General features: G+C 49.0%; 7 protein-coding genes across 7 annotated transcripts; 5 read left to right on the top strand and 2 right to left on the bottom strand.

Annotated features, from left to right (window-relative positions):
• Positions 1-1,015: 1,015 nt before the first annotated feature.
• GIQ15_05827 (uncharacterized protein) lies at positions 1,016-2,169 on the top strand (the record flags this gene model as incomplete). The annotated part of the gene is made up of 4 exons (XM_033553244.1): positions 1,016-1,048; positions 1,136-1,162; positions 1,219-1,987; positions 2,066-2,169. The coding sequence occupies 4 exons, from the start codon at positions 1,016-1,018 to the stop codon at positions 2,167-2,169; spliced, it is 933 nt and encodes a 310-aa protein (XP_033404388.1).
• A 423-nt stretch (positions 2,170-2,592) lies between these two features.
• GIQ15_05826 (dihydrofolate reductase) lies at positions 2,593-4,519 on the top strand (the record flags this gene model as incomplete). The annotated part of the gene is made up of 5 exons (XM_033553243.1): positions 2,593-2,629; positions 2,684-2,772; positions 2,844-2,912; positions 3,034-3,139; positions 3,618-4,519. 5 exons carry the CDS (start codon positions 2,593-2,595, stop codon positions 4,517-4,519), a joined length of 1,203 nt encoding a protein of 400 aa, XP_033404387.1.
• Positions 4,520-5,007: 488 nt separating this feature from the next.
• On the bottom strand, positions 5,008-7,884 carry GIQ15_05825 (chloride channel protein 3; the record flags this gene model as incomplete). Its single annotated transcript, XM_033553242.1, has 4 exons — positions 5,008-5,184; positions 5,245-6,411; positions 6,469-6,517; positions 6,584-7,884. 4 exons carry the CDS (start codon positions 7,882-7,884, stop codon positions 5,008-5,010), a joined length of 2,694 nt encoding a protein of 897 aa, XP_033404386.1.
• Positions 7,885-10,258: 2,374 nt separating this feature from the next.
• Positions 10,259-11,344, top strand: GIQ15_05824 (uncharacterized protein; the record flags this gene model as incomplete). The annotated part of the gene is made up of 5 exons (XM_033553241.1): positions 10,259-10,406; positions 10,491-10,530; positions 10,608-10,686; positions 10,747-11,137; positions 11,208-11,344. 5 exons carry the CDS (start codon positions 10,259-10,261, stop codon positions 11,342-11,344), a joined length of 795 nt encoding a protein of 264 aa, XP_033404385.1.
• A 1,491-nt stretch (positions 11,345-12,835) lies between these two features.
• GIQ15_05823 (uncharacterized protein) lies at positions 12,836-14,770 on the top strand (the record flags this gene model as incomplete). Its single annotated transcript, XM_033553240.1, has 2 exons — positions 12,836-13,034; positions 13,143-14,770. 2 exons carry the CDS (start codon positions 12,836-12,838, stop codon positions 14,768-14,770), a joined length of 1,827 nt encoding a protein of 608 aa, XP_033404384.1.
• Positions 14,771-15,711: 941 nt separating this feature from the next.
• On the top strand, positions 15,712-16,493 carry GIQ15_05822 (uncharacterized protein; the record flags this gene model as incomplete). Its single annotated transcript, XM_033553239.1, has 2 exons — positions 15,712-15,893; positions 15,968-16,493. The coding sequence occupies 2 exons, from the start codon at positions 15,712-15,714 to the stop codon at positions 16,491-16,493; spliced, it is 708 nt and encodes a 235-aa protein (XP_033404383.1).
• A 1,030-nt stretch (positions 16,494-17,523) lies between these two features.
• GIQ15_05821 (uncharacterized protein) lies at positions 17,524-18,069 on the bottom strand (the record flags this gene model as incomplete). The annotated part of the gene is made up of 3 exons (XM_033553238.1): positions 17,524-17,635; positions 17,698-17,791; positions 17,853-18,069. The coding sequence occupies 3 exons, from the start codon at positions 18,067-18,069 to the stop codon at positions 17,524-17,526; spliced, it is 423 nt and encodes a 140-aa protein (XP_033404382.1).
• Between the last annotated feature and the right edge of the window lie 255 nt (positions 18,070-18,324).

Below are 18,324 nucleotides of genomic sequence, written 5' to 3'. Positions count from 1 at the left end.
GTATTATTGATTTTGTTTACCTTACCCTCCTTTTGCTCGTGTATCGCATGTGCAAAAGAAATGGTCTAATATCCCTGCCACAACGATAGTCCTCTCCAGTTTCTTCTTCGTGTGGCTGTGCTCAGCCTCAGATCTCGATCATCGCCTTGCACCACATCTCGTCGCTTGTGGCAAAAGCTCCATCCCCCTTGGCGAGCTCCGGCACAGCCACAGGGAGGCCATCTCTAGCGATATCCTCGAGCCAAGTGGCGGAATTAGCACCGGGTGTCCCTGTACCCTGAATTTCCCGTGTATATTTCCCTCAAACCACGGACCCCATGGGACGCATCGCACGTTTCTCCGGCCCTCGATGAGCCTATGCAAGGGTGCTACGCCTCGATCGAACAAGCTCGAATAAGCAGTGGAGAAAGGTGAAACTCACGGCGTCGATGCGGGGTTCGATCGGGATAGATGCGAGATCGCAATTGGCTTGTAGCAGCATGACGCCAGCCATCTGCTAGAGCTAACTCCCATGCTATACTGGATGTATATGGAGTAATTATACTACACTATACGTATATGCTTGGACCCGATCCATCCCACCCTTGCCTAAACATGCTTTTGATGTCGTCCCCCTGTATCAAGACTGTCAGGCCAGCCGGTTGGATCAATCACATCTCCCCGCCCCCTCCATCCATCCATCCATGGACAGATTGCGTCTTCGCGTTCTGCACCCGTAGACTGATACCCACCGTCTGCCGTCTTTACCAATTGCACCCCCGAAGTTGGCAGGCGTGACGTTCATCGTGCAATGGATTGGGTTTGGAGTAGATCCAAACAGGTGGAGGGGTAATTATCGCCGTCATAGGGGATGCTGTCGTCCGTCGTATAGATATAAAAGGGCCCCTCTGTCTTCCCCCTCGATTAGAACCACACCAAATCTTTACGTTTCTACATTCACAAACTCCAATCTTCTTGCTCCTTTCAGATACTTCTCAAATCTCAAAGCTATTTTAGCGCAATACCCCCATTCACAATGTCTTACAACCGTGACAACAACGACAGCTACGTATGTGGCCTTGCCCCCTGATTCTTTGCTATAGAGATGTCCTACTGCAATGCAATTGGTCTCATATAGCTAACATTGGCATAATAGTCTGGTGGCAACAATGACAGCTACGGTGTATGTTCCATTCTGTCACCCCCAAGTAATACAAATGCTGACGAGGGGTGCTCCAGTCCTCTGGCCGTTCCGGCCTAGACAGCAATGATACCTACGGATCATCAGGCCGATCAGGCCGATCAGGCAACGATGACAACGACACCTACGGATCCAACAAGTCTTCCAGCAACACCTACGGCTCTTCCGGCCGATCTGGAAATGACGACAACGACACCTACGGATCCAACAAGTCTTCCAGCAACACCTATGGCTCTTCCGGCCGTAACGACGACAACGACACCTACGGATCCAACAAGTCCTCCAGCAACACCTACGGCTCTTCCGGTCGTAACGACGACAACGACACCTACGGATCAAACAAATCCTCCAGCAACACCTACGGCTCGTCCGGTCGATCTGGTAACGATGACAACGACACCTACGGATCCAACAAGTCTTCCAGCAACACCTACGGCTCTTCCGGCCGATCTGGCAACGACGACAATGACACCTACGGATCCAACAAGTCTTCCAGCAACACCTACGGCTCCTCTGGCCGATCTGGTAATGACGACAACGACACCTACAGCTCTACCAAGACCTCTTCCGGCAACACCTATGGCTCTTCCGGCAACGACGACAGCTATGGATCTAAGTCCCGTGGTGACAACGATACCTACGGATCTAAGTCTCGCGGTGACAACGACAGCTACGGATCCAAGACCCGTGGTGACGATGACAGCTACGGCTCCAAGTCTTCCTCTGGAAACACCTATGGTTCCTCTGGCAATGACAACAGCGGATCTGGATACTCTCGTGGAAACGACGATGATGATGACCGCAACAGTTAGTTAGCCCCTAGCCCTCTTCTACCCGTCGATGGCGTCTCTCTTTGCGAGATAGTGCTAATCGTAGTCGCTGCAGAATCTACTACCCAGAAGGTCCTTGGCAAGGTTGGCGATATGATCGGTGAGAAGCTCTCTGGCTCTGGCTCTGGCAGCCGCGGAGGATCCGACTCCAACTACTAGACCCTTTTTAAGCTGCAAGGGGATTACCTGCAGTTGTGGCACTTTCCTGCCACATATGACAGTCACTGAACATGTTTGAATGTAATTGTGTCACTGGAAATATTTCCTTCATTTGGAACGAATTGAATGCTAGTATTTAGGCTCATTTTTGTGTGACCATCAATAATGTAACCCACCTACAATCTTATGTATCATTTATTACCTATTCAATATGATATCCATCGGAGCTTGACTTTCGGTTCTCGCACGCTCACGTGTTTAGGCATCATGTGACTGATTAGCTGATAAGATAAGATTAGCTATCCGACACTCTAAAACCTTCTTTCTACCTGGTGAAGTCGTTCGTATCTCAACCAAATCTCATCCGTAGCGACTGTTGTATGAGGGTCGACCATCCTCTATTGTACTGCTATAACCGTCGCGATGGCTACGCAGCAACCAACCTCCCGCGCTCTACATGGTAAGCAATTTGGTTTGCCCGAACCTGCTACACGTCAAGCGATTGGTCTAACAGCTTCCCCCGAAATTTATGATACAGCACGAATTAATGCGGACATAACTCAGCTTCTTCAGAGGTTTGAGAACATTATGGCCGCAGCAACAGTATGCGAAAACCCTTTAATTTTGGTGTCCCAAACCCCCGCACCTTGATTGCTAAATTGAGGGGTTACTAGGTAGACAATCCTAGCCGCACATCCTCCGCCATTGAATCGTATCAGTTGGACGTCGAATCAACAGCTCTTGTTAGTTTCTCCTCTTCTAGATCTGTGCCAAGATTTAAGCTGGCTCTTGGTTGAATATCCCAATCACAGGCCAATCCCGTTTGCTCCGTCTATAAACCCCGGACCTAACATATATTGATAGATCCGTGCTGCCGAAGATATACTATCGCTTACTCGCACTTTGAAGGAGACATGGCTATTTGGGAAGCTGGACACCCTTGGCGAAGATGAGAGGGACATCCAGAGGCGTGAGCAGTTGGAAAAGGACGTGGAAGCAGTGAGAGACGTGATTGAACAAAGACTACAAGCGGAGTCAGAAAGGAAATGACCTGTATAGCTGTTATTATCGTTGCCCACTTTATTCCGCGTGGGAGGTTGCCTTTTGTCGATTTTACCTGGAGTTAGCTGCGGATGAGTTAGGTTCTGCTGGAGGCGTTCAGGTGTATACTCATTAGATGACGATACCCCAGTTATATTGTTTACTTAAGATTTTTTATCCTAAGTATTGCATTGTCTTACTATTTGTAGGAGAGTTCTGTGTAATCATAAAGCGAGGGAGCATGGAGGGCATATACACGCGGCATTCAAATCTTTAACTAGCTATGGCCCCTCCCCACTTTATACGAGCTGCTTGAAGAGAGCATCTGTATCACGCCTCCCAATAACTCGACGAAAACAACTAAATATACTATACATATACCATATTTCACGCTTGAATACCGCTAGAAGCTCCTCCTTACAACCTCGAAATGACCAACGAACCCGAGAACGCAAACATGCCCGCCAAACTCCCACCCCTCACCCTCGTCGTCGCGACCACCCCGATAACGACAGCTGCAAACCCGGGAGTCCGTAAACTCGGAATTGGTAAAGGTGGTACATTGCCATGGCCCAAAATAAAGACAGACATGAGCTTTTTTGCGCGTGTAACGACGCGTCCTCCCCCTGTCGCCGCATCGTCAGCAACGCCTACACCGGCCATCAACGCCGTAATAATGGGAAGAAAGACGTATGACTCGATACCTGCAAGATTCCGACCGCTATCTAAGAGGCTTAATGTCATTATAACGCGTGATGAGTCCGGATCCGTCAAGGAACGGGCAATCGCAGATTGGAACGCGTCGAAGCAGCGAGAATTAGAGAAAGAAGCAAAAGAAAATAACCAAGAGAGCAGCAAGTCAACATCTATAGGGGAGCCGGAGATTATAGTTTCCAACAGTTTGGAAGCTGCACTTTCTACTTTACAGAAGGACTTTGGTTCAAGCTCGTCGTCGGGCGTGGAAGCCGGAAAGAAACCACTGGGGAATATATACATTATGGGAGGAAGTGAGATATATATGTCTAGCTTACGGCTGACTCCAAGCGTCCTTGGGGAGAACAACCCGTTGAGAATTGTGATGACCGATGTTCGACGTCGGGGGGAGTCTGACTCAAAATCTGATGTCGAGAACTTGGTTGACGGATTCGAGTGTGATACTTCTTTCCCCGTCGATCAAAAGGGCATGGAAGAAGGATGGAAGAAAATTTCCTCGAAGGAACTTGGGGAATGGGTTGGAGAGGAAGTATCGCCAGATTGGACTTGGGAGGGAGACGTTGCGGTGAAGATGTCTGGATATGAGAGGCTATAATACAGAGCTCATTAGGACCATTGTGAATACACTTATACAGTTCCTTGTAGGGTTACTGGCTTGAAATCTACACGAGTATCTTGGAAAAGCAATTTCAAAGATGGAAACATTCTTCTTCGATACAGAATCTATCTATATGCAGTTATAGCGATTTGAATATACAAGACACGCAAACAATCGGCTGAACAAGTGTATCGGTAAATGATGAGATAGAAAGTATAGCACTCAAAATGAAAATGAAAAAACGCCTCTGCAATGCGCCATTCTAACGCAAAAATAAAGGCCCTTGTAGCTCGAAAGCTGCATAGGGATCAACGTATTGTAATATACCTTCTCCATGCCGGGTGTGGCGCAGTGGGAGAGAAAAATGGCGACAAGAATGATTGGAAATGGAAACAATGATGACCACAAACCGCCAGCTGTCACTCCTAAACTTGCGTTCATCTAGCGAACGGGGGTGTTTTTTATAAAGGTTATAAAGGTGAATGTTAATGTACTGAGGCTGAAGCCTTTTCGGTCTCTTTCATAAACTTGACGAACGATTTCTTATGTACGAGGCCTGCATATTGGCCGTCGCGGAGAACACACATGTACCGAAGGCCTAATTTGACGAAGCATTGGTAGACCAGGTTGATGGGTGAATGGATATCCAGTGAAACAGGCGACTAGAATATGTAAGTTAGTGATAAATGTAAACTACAAGCGGGTAGGGATAGGGAACATACCGGGTCGATATATTGAGTGAAATCAGTCACATCCATTTCGTCGTTCTCTCCTTCTGCTAGATATGATGATTGCATAGACATCAAGCACATCGTATCTTGCTCGGATTCTAATTTGTCAAGCGCGTACTCCAGTTCCGGGGCAGGTATCAAGCCCACAAGGATATTCTTGTTTAATATCGGGAGTCCACCGTCCAATTCGCCAGCCATCAAGAGCATGTCTAATTTCTCTCGTAGCTCAGTTGCGCTGACCAAGGGAGAGTTCGAAATGTCGATGATTCGGTTCCTTCTGACACGGGGCACGATATCTCCCAGCTCAATGTTGGAGATCGGATGTAGTTTGTTGTCGAGGAACGGGTAGGAGTTCATGTCGGTTAGGAGATCATATATACTCAAAGGTTCGACAGCGTTCGAAACCCATTTAGCGCATAATATCGCTAGAGAGAATGGAAGGACATGGTCCAGACTGCCAGTTAGCTCAAATAGGATAACAACGAGTGTTAAGCTTAGTCGAGTAACACCACACATTGTCGAGCCGGCAGCGATGAGTGCGTAGACACCAGGGTTCACGCATGATTCCGCCATCCTCGTGCTTGGACACTGTCCGAAGAGGAAGAAATTCGGGTAATGGACGACAAAGTATTGTGCAACGTGGCCAACAATTCTCCCCATCAGACCGCCGACAACCATAGAAGGAACGTAGATTCCAGCCGGTAACTTGATGCCAAAGGTAATGGTGGTGAGGAACGCTTTGATGACGAACGCTACTAGGAGGTACTTGATAACGCTGGGAATGCCTTCTCTTGTAGGGCACAGGCCGGTTCCAGCCTCGTTATTCCCCTCATAATCACATGGACTGGCAAGTTCGAAAAGGAGTTCCGACACCGCGAGTTTGGTATACCGATTCCAGAAACTGAGTAGGCCAGTTATTAAGGCTACCAGGACGACTTCGAGCATTGGCCACTGTTTGATAACAGGGATGCGACGGAATGTCTGGGCCCAGTGCTTTGAGGCTTTGATGAAAAGGGCGCCAAAGGCTCCACCCAGGACACCAAGGAGCATGAATATGGCAAGCTCGAATATTTCCCAATCAGATACATAGCGGACTTGGAAGAGAACGATTTTTCCTGTTTGATACGGATTGAGGAACTTTAGAGAGAGAGCAGCAGCCTAGTAATGACGTTAGCTGATATAACTTTAGGGTCTATGTGATTCTTGGACACTTACAATGCAGCAAAAGAATGTTCTGAATAGTGTCTTTGGAGGGAAGTAATAGCTAAAAAAAAGACAAATACGTTAGTTGTGCAAGTGACAGCACGCCGTAATATGGTTATAAACATACCTGACTTCCTCCAGACTGAATAAGACGCCTCCGATGGGAGCTCCAAACGCAACAGCAACACCACTGGCCGCACTAGCACTCAATACCTCACGCCTCTTCCCGTCATTGTAATGATACTTGGAGAATAATCGGCAACTAATGTTACCAATAGCAGTGGCGATATGAACATAGGGTCCTTCTTTTCCGACACTTAAGCCCGATGCAACACTTAGCACTAATGCCAGAGTCTTGACTACAAGCGTCTTAAAGCCCAGGTATCCGTGCAGGATAAAGCCGCTGAGGATGACCTTCACCTCGGCGACACCACTTCCTGCGGCCGAGTAATATACCATGGGTGGCGGAACAGTATCCTGGGTGGGTCGAACATCGAGATTTGTCTTCCTAGGACGTGCGGGATCATCGGACGATCCACTAGCTACGGCACCAAAGTCCTCGTCTAGCGTAGTGAGGGAAATCGATGACGGAACTACTGTTTTGGTAAGCAGCGTGAGAGAGCAGGATGCAGCTGCGAGCAGCACGGCCCAGAAAACAAAGGCAGCAAAGTCGATCCACATGCTGTCAACGGTGGAAGACTTTAATATTTCAGACCACGAACGCCATGCCATGCATGCACCCTCTGAGGGACAGCAGTGTTTCTTGCTCATGAACCAATTGTTGCTGCAGAAGCCTTCTTTCAAGTCGTAGATGACGATCTCGGTAACGTCGACAAAGTAAGCTGTGCAGGCGGTAAGAATGCCGATGATAGCAACCAGGACCCAGCCCTGAGCGCCATCGAACCATGCCAACAGCCGTCCACGAATGTCACGTCGACTCCGGAGCTCTCGCAGTCGTATTCCATCTGCAATAGTATCGTGAACCCAATCTGTAGACGTGAACTGGTCGTACCAGACCCTGTCGTCCGAGTATGGGGAATTATTTGCCGTCGATTCATGATCGGGCTCGGAGGTTATAAACTCGGCCGTCCTGTTTGGAGCAAACCTGACTGCCTGAGAGTTTGCTCGACTATGGCTCTTGGACATGCGTAGACTACCAACATTGCTGTTATGCCTGAAGAAGGCATCTGGCCTAGGAGAGGCCGGGTTGGTGCTGTAGCCGCGCTGGTGGTGGTGGTTGCTGGCGTCCAGGAGACCGGTCCTTTCGTCCATATCTCCTGCTCGTCGTGGGATGCTGAATCGGATATCGGGAAGACGAGGAGCACTGTCCTGTCGGTGTGCTGCTGGCGAAGGGGGTGATGTTACCGGCAGCGTCCTCGAGTTATCACTAGTGCTGTCACCACCTCCAGTGCCTCCCCCGTCCGTCATCGAGCGTGATGGCGCGGCTCGAGGCATATCGCAGGACCTAACAGGAGGGAAAAAAGTATACACGTGCGTGCGGTTTGGTTTCTAGCTTCTAATACGGATTAGTTAGCCTTTGAACTGTTGATAACACCGAGCATACTCATAGGATCTGTCAGATAGTTTTGGCCGCTTCGGAGGTCAGGCGGTAGAGCAAGCCCGCAGAGGCGGTTAAAGGCCACGAGTATGTGAATAGCACACAGCGAGCGTCTTCGAACAGCACACAGCGAGGGTATTCGAATAGCACACAGCAAGCTGCGATACGATAGGGCTAAGGACGGGGGAGCTCGCAGTAGACCACATACTACCAGAGCAAGGAGCTTCGTGTTCGGTACTTACATCGCCATGAAGCAGCGGCCGTGGAACGTAGGAGGGAAGAAAAAGGTCAACGGCGAGGGGGCAGACGACGACCGCATCATCTGACTCCGACAGCAACCCCTTGGCCCAGATATACGGAGTAAACGAGGGATGGAGCAAACGACTGGCGGAGACCAGAAAGTTGACGCTGCTTGAGGTCGTGATGCGCGCGATCTCCCGGTCACGTGTGGCTCCTTCGTTACTCTCTTCTCTCTACTCTCTTCTCTACTCTACTTACTCTACTTACTCTCTACTTGCTCTCTACTTACTCTCTTCTCTACGGGTTCTACTTACTCTACTCTTCTCTATTTTATTCTACTGTTCTCCTTACTGTCGAGCATGACCCACGTTGCCTCTGCCTCAGCATGGGTGAGCGGGTAGGGTTCCTAGCGCATACTAACGCGAGGCTAATGTCTTGGGCGTCAGGCTCATTTTAGGGTCAGTCTCATTTTGGGGTCAGTCTCATTTTTGGGGTTGAGAAGTCGACGGCCTTTCGACCTCACCCTGGCCTCTCGGAAGACCTTCGGAAGGCCTTCGGGAGACCTTTTAAGGAGAGGGAGACAGGTCACGGTGGCCGCTGGTCAGGTGTGCATATACCAGCTACTGAGTATATACGGAGTACAAGGATGCTTCGTGCGACATGACATCGCCTGTTGAAGCTGTCGCCGTTCTCGTTGCAACCTGCCCAACACATGGATGGATGACGTGCAGTCCGGGGAAAAATCCCTGCGCCTTCAGGTGTTATATAATCGAACAAGCGGCGGCCTGATAGAAATATACCCCGCGCTGGAACCGGGAGCGTGTCGATCATAATGCAGGTGGCCCTGCTGATATATCTGGATCAGATATCTCGTTGGGAGGCCAATATAACAAGCATTTTTTTTGACCCTCGATGCTCTGCTACAGCTGCTGTCATATGGCTCGAGGCACGGGCCGGTCTAGAGCTTTTGCCTGTTCAACGGCACGGTTAATCTACCTTAATCTATCAACCGGTTGATGCGCGGCACGGCGTATACCCCCTCGTCTATAGATGTTGGAGCTGGACTGCCTCTCGACCATACGATACGACCTTGAGCTGCACCCTCATCCTTATCACGGCTGCCGGAGAGCTGTACACGGTCATGCTCATGGCCCAATGCGGTCGACCTTGTCCACGATGGGGTCCGGTTATTATCTTCGGGGCAGTGGGAGTGATGGTCCACAGGACGTACGGCATGGTCGTCGGCTCTAGATATGATAGCCTTAAACCGATCTACCCATCTCATCTGTGGCTCTCCGAGGGGAAGTGTGTGTCGGGTTACACGGCAGAGTAGTCTGGGTCTGGTTTCTATATGCTACCTCATCCATGGCCGACAGAACTCCCTATCGACGAACCCCTCGACAGGAGATATAAGTTGCTTGCTCTACCCCGACGATGTGCTGCTCCCTTTGATTCTAGTCTCCTTCTTCCCTTCTAAATATCCTGGACAGCCATCAGTTCGGCGCAGCAAATAGTACCATTAACAGTATACTTCTGATATCTTTTGTACCTATCCTATATCTCCCAGCTACCGTACTCGGTCGATCGCATCTAGCCATGAAGGCGCTATATAGTACCTCATTTTCTGTTAGTATAAAGGTAGGTCCACCGTTTCTTGTACCTCTTAGCTGCATCTGCATAGTAAAGGTACCTATCAACCTTCGCGGACTTTATTTAACCCGCCAACCTTAAGCGGTGTCACTTTGTACTTTCGTGAAGTTATCATGTTCGACCTCTGCCCCTATCCACGGGTCGACGTCGAGTGATGTCGATGTCAGCTCCTCTCTTGCTAGTCTACATATACCACTGTCATGCTATGAGAGGGAGGTGCTCTATTCTATTCCATCCATTCTCTCCTTTGTCGATTTAGCTGCACCATCCATATAGCCCAGACGAATATCTAATTAATCCATATAGTCGACGTCGACGGCCCTTTTGAACGTCATCCTAATACTAGGGCTCGTCATGACAACTGAGATGTCGTTTACCGAGGGCTATGTGACCGCAGCTTCATATATCCCGTACGACCAAATCCTTCTCTTTGGAGACTCGATCACCCAGTTTTCAGAGTGGCAAGGGCGTGGTTTCGCTTTTGCACCACAGGTACAAGATGGTCAGTCTGGTTGATCCGATATTTAGCTCTCACGATCATCGATTGCACATTATCAGACGAGAACACCCGTTAACACTTACATAGATTACATTCGAAAACTAGATGTGCTCAATCGTGGATTCAGGTACGAAGGCGAGATGATGCTGTTTTAATCGCTCTTCCATGCCGTGGCCAGTTCGCTCATTCCTAGGTGCCTGGTAGTGGATATACGTCTTCCCAAGCACTGAATGTGCTGCCTCAATTCTTCCCACCACCGCAGGTCGCGAAAGTTCGCATGATGGTAAAGCCTACTTTGTCTATGAGGTGCGCTCTACATAAACTTGAGCTAACCTTGGGATAGACTGTATTCTTTGGTGCAAACGACGCCGTTCTTCCCCCTGGAGACCAATACGTTCCTCTGGACAAGTATAAAGCAAACCTAAGAGATATCATTAGACACCGCATAGTTCGCTATGGAGGCACCAAGATTGTCCTGATCACTCCACCCCCTGTTAACGAGTACCAGCTCACGGCATTTGACCTGTCAAAGGGACTCACGTCTTTATCACGCACGGCAAACAATACCAAAATGTATGCTGATGCGTGTCGCGAGGTCGGCGAGTCTCTCAACGTAGCTATTGCCGACGTCTGGTCTGCTTTCATGAAAGAGGCCGGCTGGGTTGCTGGACAGCCAGTCGCGGGATCGCATGATATCCCTGAAAATCCCAAATTGGCTGCCTTGTTGGTTGATGGTGAGAAACAAATTATCCCTATCCAAAGACAGACACTCAGGAGAGGCTGGCATATGCTAACCTACTTCAGGCCTCCACTTTACCCCGGAAGGATATAAAGTGATGTACAATGAGGTTCTCCGCGCGATCCGGGCGTATTACCCTGAAGAAGCCCCTGAGAGGCAGCCTGTCCACTTCCCGCCATATCAGTTTGCTGAAAGCGCATAACCGCGCCGTTGATTGCTTTCCCAGCCATCCTGAGACGGATGGGATATGGCAGAAGTAGGGGATTCAGACATTTCTTTCGCAAAGCTTTGGTAGCATGCGGTGCGGGCGTCCGGCTATAGCGCTGTTCTAACATACCTCCGAGCCCTTGTCTTGCAATAATGAGATGATGGACATCTGGTTTCAGATTCAGATATGCTGGGAGACGCCGGTAGTTAATCGTAAATCTTCTTTCCCTTGTCCAGTTTCATCGGTTGAACTGAATTGATCCATCCCTGGGTCACGATCTGCCCCGGGCCATCTTGGAGGAGCTCATGTAAATATAAGACAAAGCGAGCAAAGAAAGAAACGCCTACAAATATCCCCTGCTGGCCTGTTTCGCCCCATGCAAGCTAAATATATTAAAATAGCATTACATAACCTGGTGTTTCCCCTAGGTTGAAGTCAGAAACACGAGTCGAACTACTTAGTTGTTACCCCATCCTCATTGAAAGACACCATCTACCTCCCTTGACCGCGAGATACTGACCGGCGCAGCTCTTCTACAGACGAAACCGCCCTGTCGAACGAGAAACAAGCGACAAACCTGACTGGAATCGCCCGTTAGCCACTTGGTCGGCTGTTACACCGGGCTTTAGTCGTCAACTAACTAGCCAAAGAACGGAATTGCATCCAACGAGATCAACTGAATCCAGCGCCCCGAACGACCAACGCTCCCATTCGATCCTTGCGCCGTCTGCCATAACACGAGCAGCTCATCCTCCACATCCTCCTGCTAGCCGCAGACATCGAAGCCGAGATCGCGTTTACCTGCCACTAGCTGCTCCAATCGCCACAGTTTAGCTCGTTGCTGAGGGGTTCACTCTGCCGACCATCTAATCGAACTACCCGGCACGAAATCCTTTAAACGACCTCCTCACGTTCAATAGGGCGACTCCTGTTTAGCTGGCCGCACACCCTCCAGCCCTGAGAAGCGCCGGTGGCCGCCGATTCCTCGGATTCCTACGAAACGAACGAATATTCCAGATAGCAGTACCGGCGTGAGGCTACACAACTTGGAGGAAACGCGTTTAGCCCGGTGGGCGATCCCGCCATCAGGCTGCACCCTCCAGCGAATATAGTGCGAAGGCGAGAGTTATCTACACATACCGGCGGCTGGCCTTGGAACGATACGGACCCAGTCCATTGAAAAGAGAGGGGTCTAAAGGCTTCATTGTCTTTAGCAGGATTTTGCATTCTATGGTCCGCTGCTAGCGCTGGAATCGTGCAGCATCGTTGCTCTGTACTGTAGCTCGCAAGGGAGAAGTTGTCGTTGCCGACGGCTAAGCCTTTTCCCTGGTATTTTACTGCGCATTCCCGCGCCTCCTGGATGTTCGTTGCAGGGTTGGTCACCAATACTCATCTCTCGCTCTCTAACACCACACTGGCTGTAAAGGAAACGTCAGGTTCGAACGCGACGGTGGTGATAGAAGGTGGTGGTGTTTCTGGCAGGACATGGACGCACGATATTCTTTCGCAACAAGAGACGACATCTGGCGAGTACACGAAGAAGTGAAAGAACTGTCCGCCACTCAGGCCGAGCACGCGGAACGGTTGTCAAAGCTTGAACGCAGGAAGGAAGATGATGCTAAGATGAAGAGCCTCTGGAGTCCATTTTCACCTCTCCCTTCTAGTGCCAGCCATGGAAATCAAGGTGAGTCCTTTACTCAGTCCCTTGCATGCAATTTATCCGAGCCACAAATGATAAATAAATATACGTCGAAGAACACTGGTTGATTGTGATATGATTGCTACTTTTTAGAAACTGTGTTTAATGCAGCAGCTGAACCTTTCAAGGGGTTTGATCAAGCCCACCACCATGGCCTTGGGACACATATGAGCATGGAGCACGAAGATGAACCCAGGCGCGGGGCATCGAGGGCGAACAGCGTACGTTTCGATGAGAGTGCAATGCACGGGTATAATAGCCATGGAAACCGCTCTGCAGCCGAGCTCGCGCCCGCCCGTACGGGGAGTGGAATGGGAGCCCACCCACTCACCGAACGATCTTTCTCCCATAGATCAGACGGGAAGCAGAGTTCTTCCGGGCAATCACACCACTCTGCACGCACATATAGCTTGGAAACATCTCGAGTAGATAGTTCCTCTACGACCACGACTCCTGCCAGTCAACTTCCTCCCCTCAGACCACCCCCTGGCCTTTTTATCCTTGGCCCAGTCCCATGCATTATTAGATGCTGGCTCACAACTAGCTTCTCTAATGATTCCTTGCTCTATGCTGCGATTTGCACCGGTGCTTATTCGTCTGCAGTGGCCTATCCATTGATACAAAAGCTTGGATTAGAGGGTGATATTACAGTGGAAGATGGTGCACGCACCATTAAACTACCTGTCTATTTCCCCGAGGCCAGTGTCTGTCGGCCGTCTTCGCGCAGCTCCAGCCCCGAACCTCATCTCCCAGCATTGACAGTTCGATTCTTCGTTCGTGATATAGACCAGGAAGACCAAAAAGCAATTTCTATTTTTATCGGGAGCGACGTTCTTCGAGTCCATAATGCGGATATCCTCTTTTCTCAAGATAAGATGTACGTTGTTGATGACGCGAGAAATAGAATTTCTATTCCTCTGGTTCGGCCCGAGGACCACGAATCATTCCGATGCCTGACGACCATGCCACGGAAATCATTATCCCAGGCTTCCAAGACCAAAGATACCGATGACGCCACCGCATCAGAAGCAGATAATTCTTACCCAGAGCAAGCAGCAGGTGTCATCGGTCATCGCCCTAGCCTTAGTCAACGCCAGCCCTCGAAATCTGTACTCTCGCTGAGGACGTCATCCGAGTCTCTAACAGGGCGTGACAAGGACCGCTCAGCTCACGCCATCAGCGACTCAGAGGATAATACCTCCGATCTGGTTATTCCCAAGTCCGCAACCAGTGAGAAATCGCACAGGCCGAGTACCAAGAGCGAAGAGGGGAGTGGGCTCTGGGGCTCATGGAGGCGCGACGCAGCTCCAACTACCTCTGCCACCAAACCGGATCAGCCGATATCATATGTCGCCGCGTCACAGCGCCCTACAGTCAGACGTAACATGAAAGTATTAAAGCCCACCAAAACGCTTACACGGTCAACACCAGGAAACGGCACAACAACAACCAATGCCCCTGGTATGGCCCAGCTTTCTAGCACCGAGCGCCAGTCCTCCCACTCCGGAGACGGCGGCGCCTTCGGCCCCAGGTCAACGAGATCGACGAGCGGCGAAAACGGAGATGTCCTGAATTCTGTACATAACCATTCTAGCAGACCTTTAGCAGGAGACGGTTCATGGCCTGGGAAGTCCAGACCAAGTAACCCGATCGGCGGAGCTTCTGCGTTCGGGTGGTTGAACACGCAACAGAAACAGAACTCCACGACTCACGCCGAATGAGCTTCTAGACCTGAGTATGAGTATGATTTTATCGATAGCGGATACCGGGAAGGGAGGCTGGCTGATTGATTGTCTTGCGTGGGAACCGTTCTGTAATTATTTTAGTGCTGTATTTCATCGTCTCTGCCTCTAGTCAAGGGCCCATGTGATGCCTATATTTGACCACAGTACGTGTTTCTACGACACAGACGCTGTGCCTCTTTCCGCAATTTCCAACAATCCGAGCAGTAGAAGCAATATCCTCCTTAGTAGTTAGGGGTGGCCATGATGCACACCCCCAGCAAGATATCACCCGCACGGTGCCCATAGTAATTCATATGCAGTGCTGTATTCATCGTAAACGTCTGATTAGACATAGTACGCAATGGGCCGATAATGTGATTCTCTGTATATGGACAGAGTTGATAATTGATTACATGGCTGATTGGCCTCGTTGATCACTCCCTCTGCCTGTCCTTAGATCTTCCCCTTAGCACTCCGGTTCCTCGCTCTATTTACTGGTCTGCCCTAGGAGAAAAATACTACTCTAAGGAAACCTATATAGTGAAGGTCAGAGCAGAAGGTCATCTTTAACTACTTAAGTGCTCTGTAATACTCTACCTTGATATACAACTAAGGTGTATATAGCTAACTAGAGATAGATATTCACATCCGTCCCAATCTGGCAAGTCAGAAGTCAAAACACGACGCTTATCCTAATTTGGACAGGTTAGAAGTGACGAGCATGGCGCTTATCCTAATTGGGACCGGGAGTGAATGCTTGTCTTTAGGCTAGTCCCAAAGCGGATGATGTCTTTGCGCATCTCAAAGTCACGATGACATCACGCAAGTATATAAATCCTCTCCTCCAGCTCCTTTTGTTCTTCTCAACTTATCTCCCAACTTATGTTTTAACTGAGCTCTTAACTCATATTTTGACATATCTCTCAGCTCTCTCAGTCATGGATGATATGGGGGGTACCCAACAGGCCGCAACTGCGGCTGAAATCCAGGTCTCCCTGGAAAAGTGTGCCCAGCAGAGACAGCACTACTATCAAGGTCTTCGCGCGCTCTCAATCAGATTCGAGGAAGATGACACCGGTGCAGAACAAGATCTTCCAAAATTCAAAGTCTTGCTCGAACCGTAGGCATAGACTCTGTCGATGAATGCGTTTTAGCAGCTAGTGACAAAGCACCTGGATGGACTCTTCTGAACAGGATCCACGAACACCTTTCGCGGGGTCTAAAGCAATGTCTTGACCCATGGCTTGGTCGCTATTTAGTGATCACCCATTATTCAGGGCATGGGGCCGTGGGACCACTTCAAAGACTCTGGTTTAACGCAAAGCCTCATTCAAAGCCAAAATTTACCTTGAACGCACTTACAGGAAGCGTGGTGTACTCCTTTCAGGCGTCGGAGGTGCCTATAGACGCTGTGTTCATCATAGACAGTAGCGAAGCAGGGTCAGCGAAACTCAATATGGAAGTAGATGATACCTTTGAACTTCTAGCTCCTGTCCCTGAGCAAAAAACGGCCTCTCGTACCTTGGGTGCGCAAAACCAAAAACGAACTCTCGCTGCCGAGTTATCCAATGCTTCAGCTGTTACTCAAAGCAAAGCGCTGTCAGTCGACTTTGCAGAGCACTTCGACTCAGCGTACAGCTTTTCATTTGCAAAATTCCCTGTCCACAAGCTCTTATCAGGTCCGGTGTCTATCCCACAGAGCCCAACTACCGCCATCTAAGTCCCCATCCTTACGTCGACCCCACAGCAGGAGAACAAGCCCACTTAATCTCACCTTATGACAGAGAAAGATCGATACCCCTAAGGGAATACTCTTTAGTTGAAGTACTAGGCTTACTGTCTAAGCTACCTCTTAAGCCTTTTCTTCAAATGTACTTTTTACTCTCTTGGCCTACCCTCTTGGCCTACCCTCTAGGCTTATTCTCTAGGCTTATTCTCTAGGCTTATTCTCTAGGCTTATTCTCTAGGCTTGCCCTTTATGCTTACTCCTACTTTTAGGTGTTTTTCTTAAGAGTGTTTCCTTAGAAGAAATAAGCTTTCTAAAATACTATACCTCAGTAATTGATGAGGTAGTTAATGAGAGAGATGTGACTGTATTAAACCCCTAGAGATATTGTTATCAAATGTTTGAAGAAAAAAGTAGCCTTAGCTTCCAACAAGAACCAGTTAAGAAAGCTGTATGGAATGATGCTGCTTTATCAAAATTCGTATCTAGTTAGGTGAATGCTTTTTGTTTTCTCCGCTTTCACGTTGGTTGTTTGCTGTTCGCTAGAACCTCCCGAAGAATCGATTCGAGTCCCTCCAACTCTTATCCTGGCAGGCTTAATAGGCTTCCATCCTCTTCCGTACACTTGCAGATGATATGCAGTCGCTCATTGGCTTTGATATTCAATAACCTATAGACGGGGTTGAACGCTCGCCTAAGGCCTTGGCTACCAGCTGTGAGTTGGTCAAGATCAACCTCGAACGGAAACACGACTCGGGTAAATTCTTAAGTTGTATCTTGATTCAAAAAGTTTCTTTTGCATCGAACAATGAATCGTCGTGACTCTAGCTGCATTAATTCTTCTTTTAACTTTTAATACAAATATGTTTTTGTTTGCAGAAACAGATCATTTTAACCAGGCATATAGACATGACATCTATAGAGTGGGCTGTTTTTTGAAAGTAACATCCTTCAAGTTGGAGTATTGCAGGGCAAGGGATGGTCCTCAATCATTATCATCCTGGCCGCCCACAGCTTCACCGCCTCACTCTGCAGCACAGTTGTAGCTTCGAGCCTTAGCCCTCCACTGGACCTTGCGCAAGTCATCATAGCCAGGATAATGGACTTGAAGCTCGGATCCTTGACAGTTCGAATTTCTACATACCACGAATTAGAATATGGCAAGTCAAGTATGCATTATAACCAAGGAAAAACTTACGCATATAGGGTACACCAGGACCCACGGTCGGCACCAGCAGCATTAACACCGTTGACACCACCTTGGCCAGTTGGGAATTGATCGGTTATGGTAACTGTTCAATGGGTAAGCATGCCGTCATGGACTGTCGTGGGGTAATAGCCATATCTACTTACTGCAACTTCCAAAGGCAGTCCTATAGTACTCGCAGTGGCCCACGAAACCGGCACCGGAACATAGATATAAGCCGCCATGAGACGCCTCTGGGGTCATGATGTTCTTGATGCGCTGAGATCCATCATTAGGTCTGGTTATGATTTGTTGGTCGAAAGGTACGGCTGAAATTGGCAGGGCAAGGCACAGTAGAGCAGCAATTCTCAGGATAGAACCCATTGTGAAGTGATAGAGGGTATATGGTGTTTGTATAAGGCTTTGATGTTGGAATTAATCTGATGCTTGAGCTTCAAGTATGAGAATTTTCGGGGGAACGAAGGGCCTTTTTATAACTCATCCTGGAGAATGATGGCCGGTTCCGTCCGTTCAACAGCCGATTTCAGCCCTGGATGAGCTGGATATCTTCTTACTGGGGTAATTCCAGAATTTTCAAATACCTATTGACACGCTCCACTTGATAACTAAACGTAGTCA

The sequence above is a fragment of the Arthroderma uncinatum genome (assembly GCF_011692745.1).
Source record: "Arthroderma uncinatum strain CBS 119779 chromosome Unknown scaffold4, whole genome shotgun sequence".
Taxonomy (NCBI): Eukaryota; Fungi; Ascomycota; class Eurotiomycetes; order Onygenales; family Arthrodermataceae; genus Arthroderma; species Arthroderma uncinatum.
This window is presented reverse-complemented; position numbering and strand designations above follow the sequence as displayed.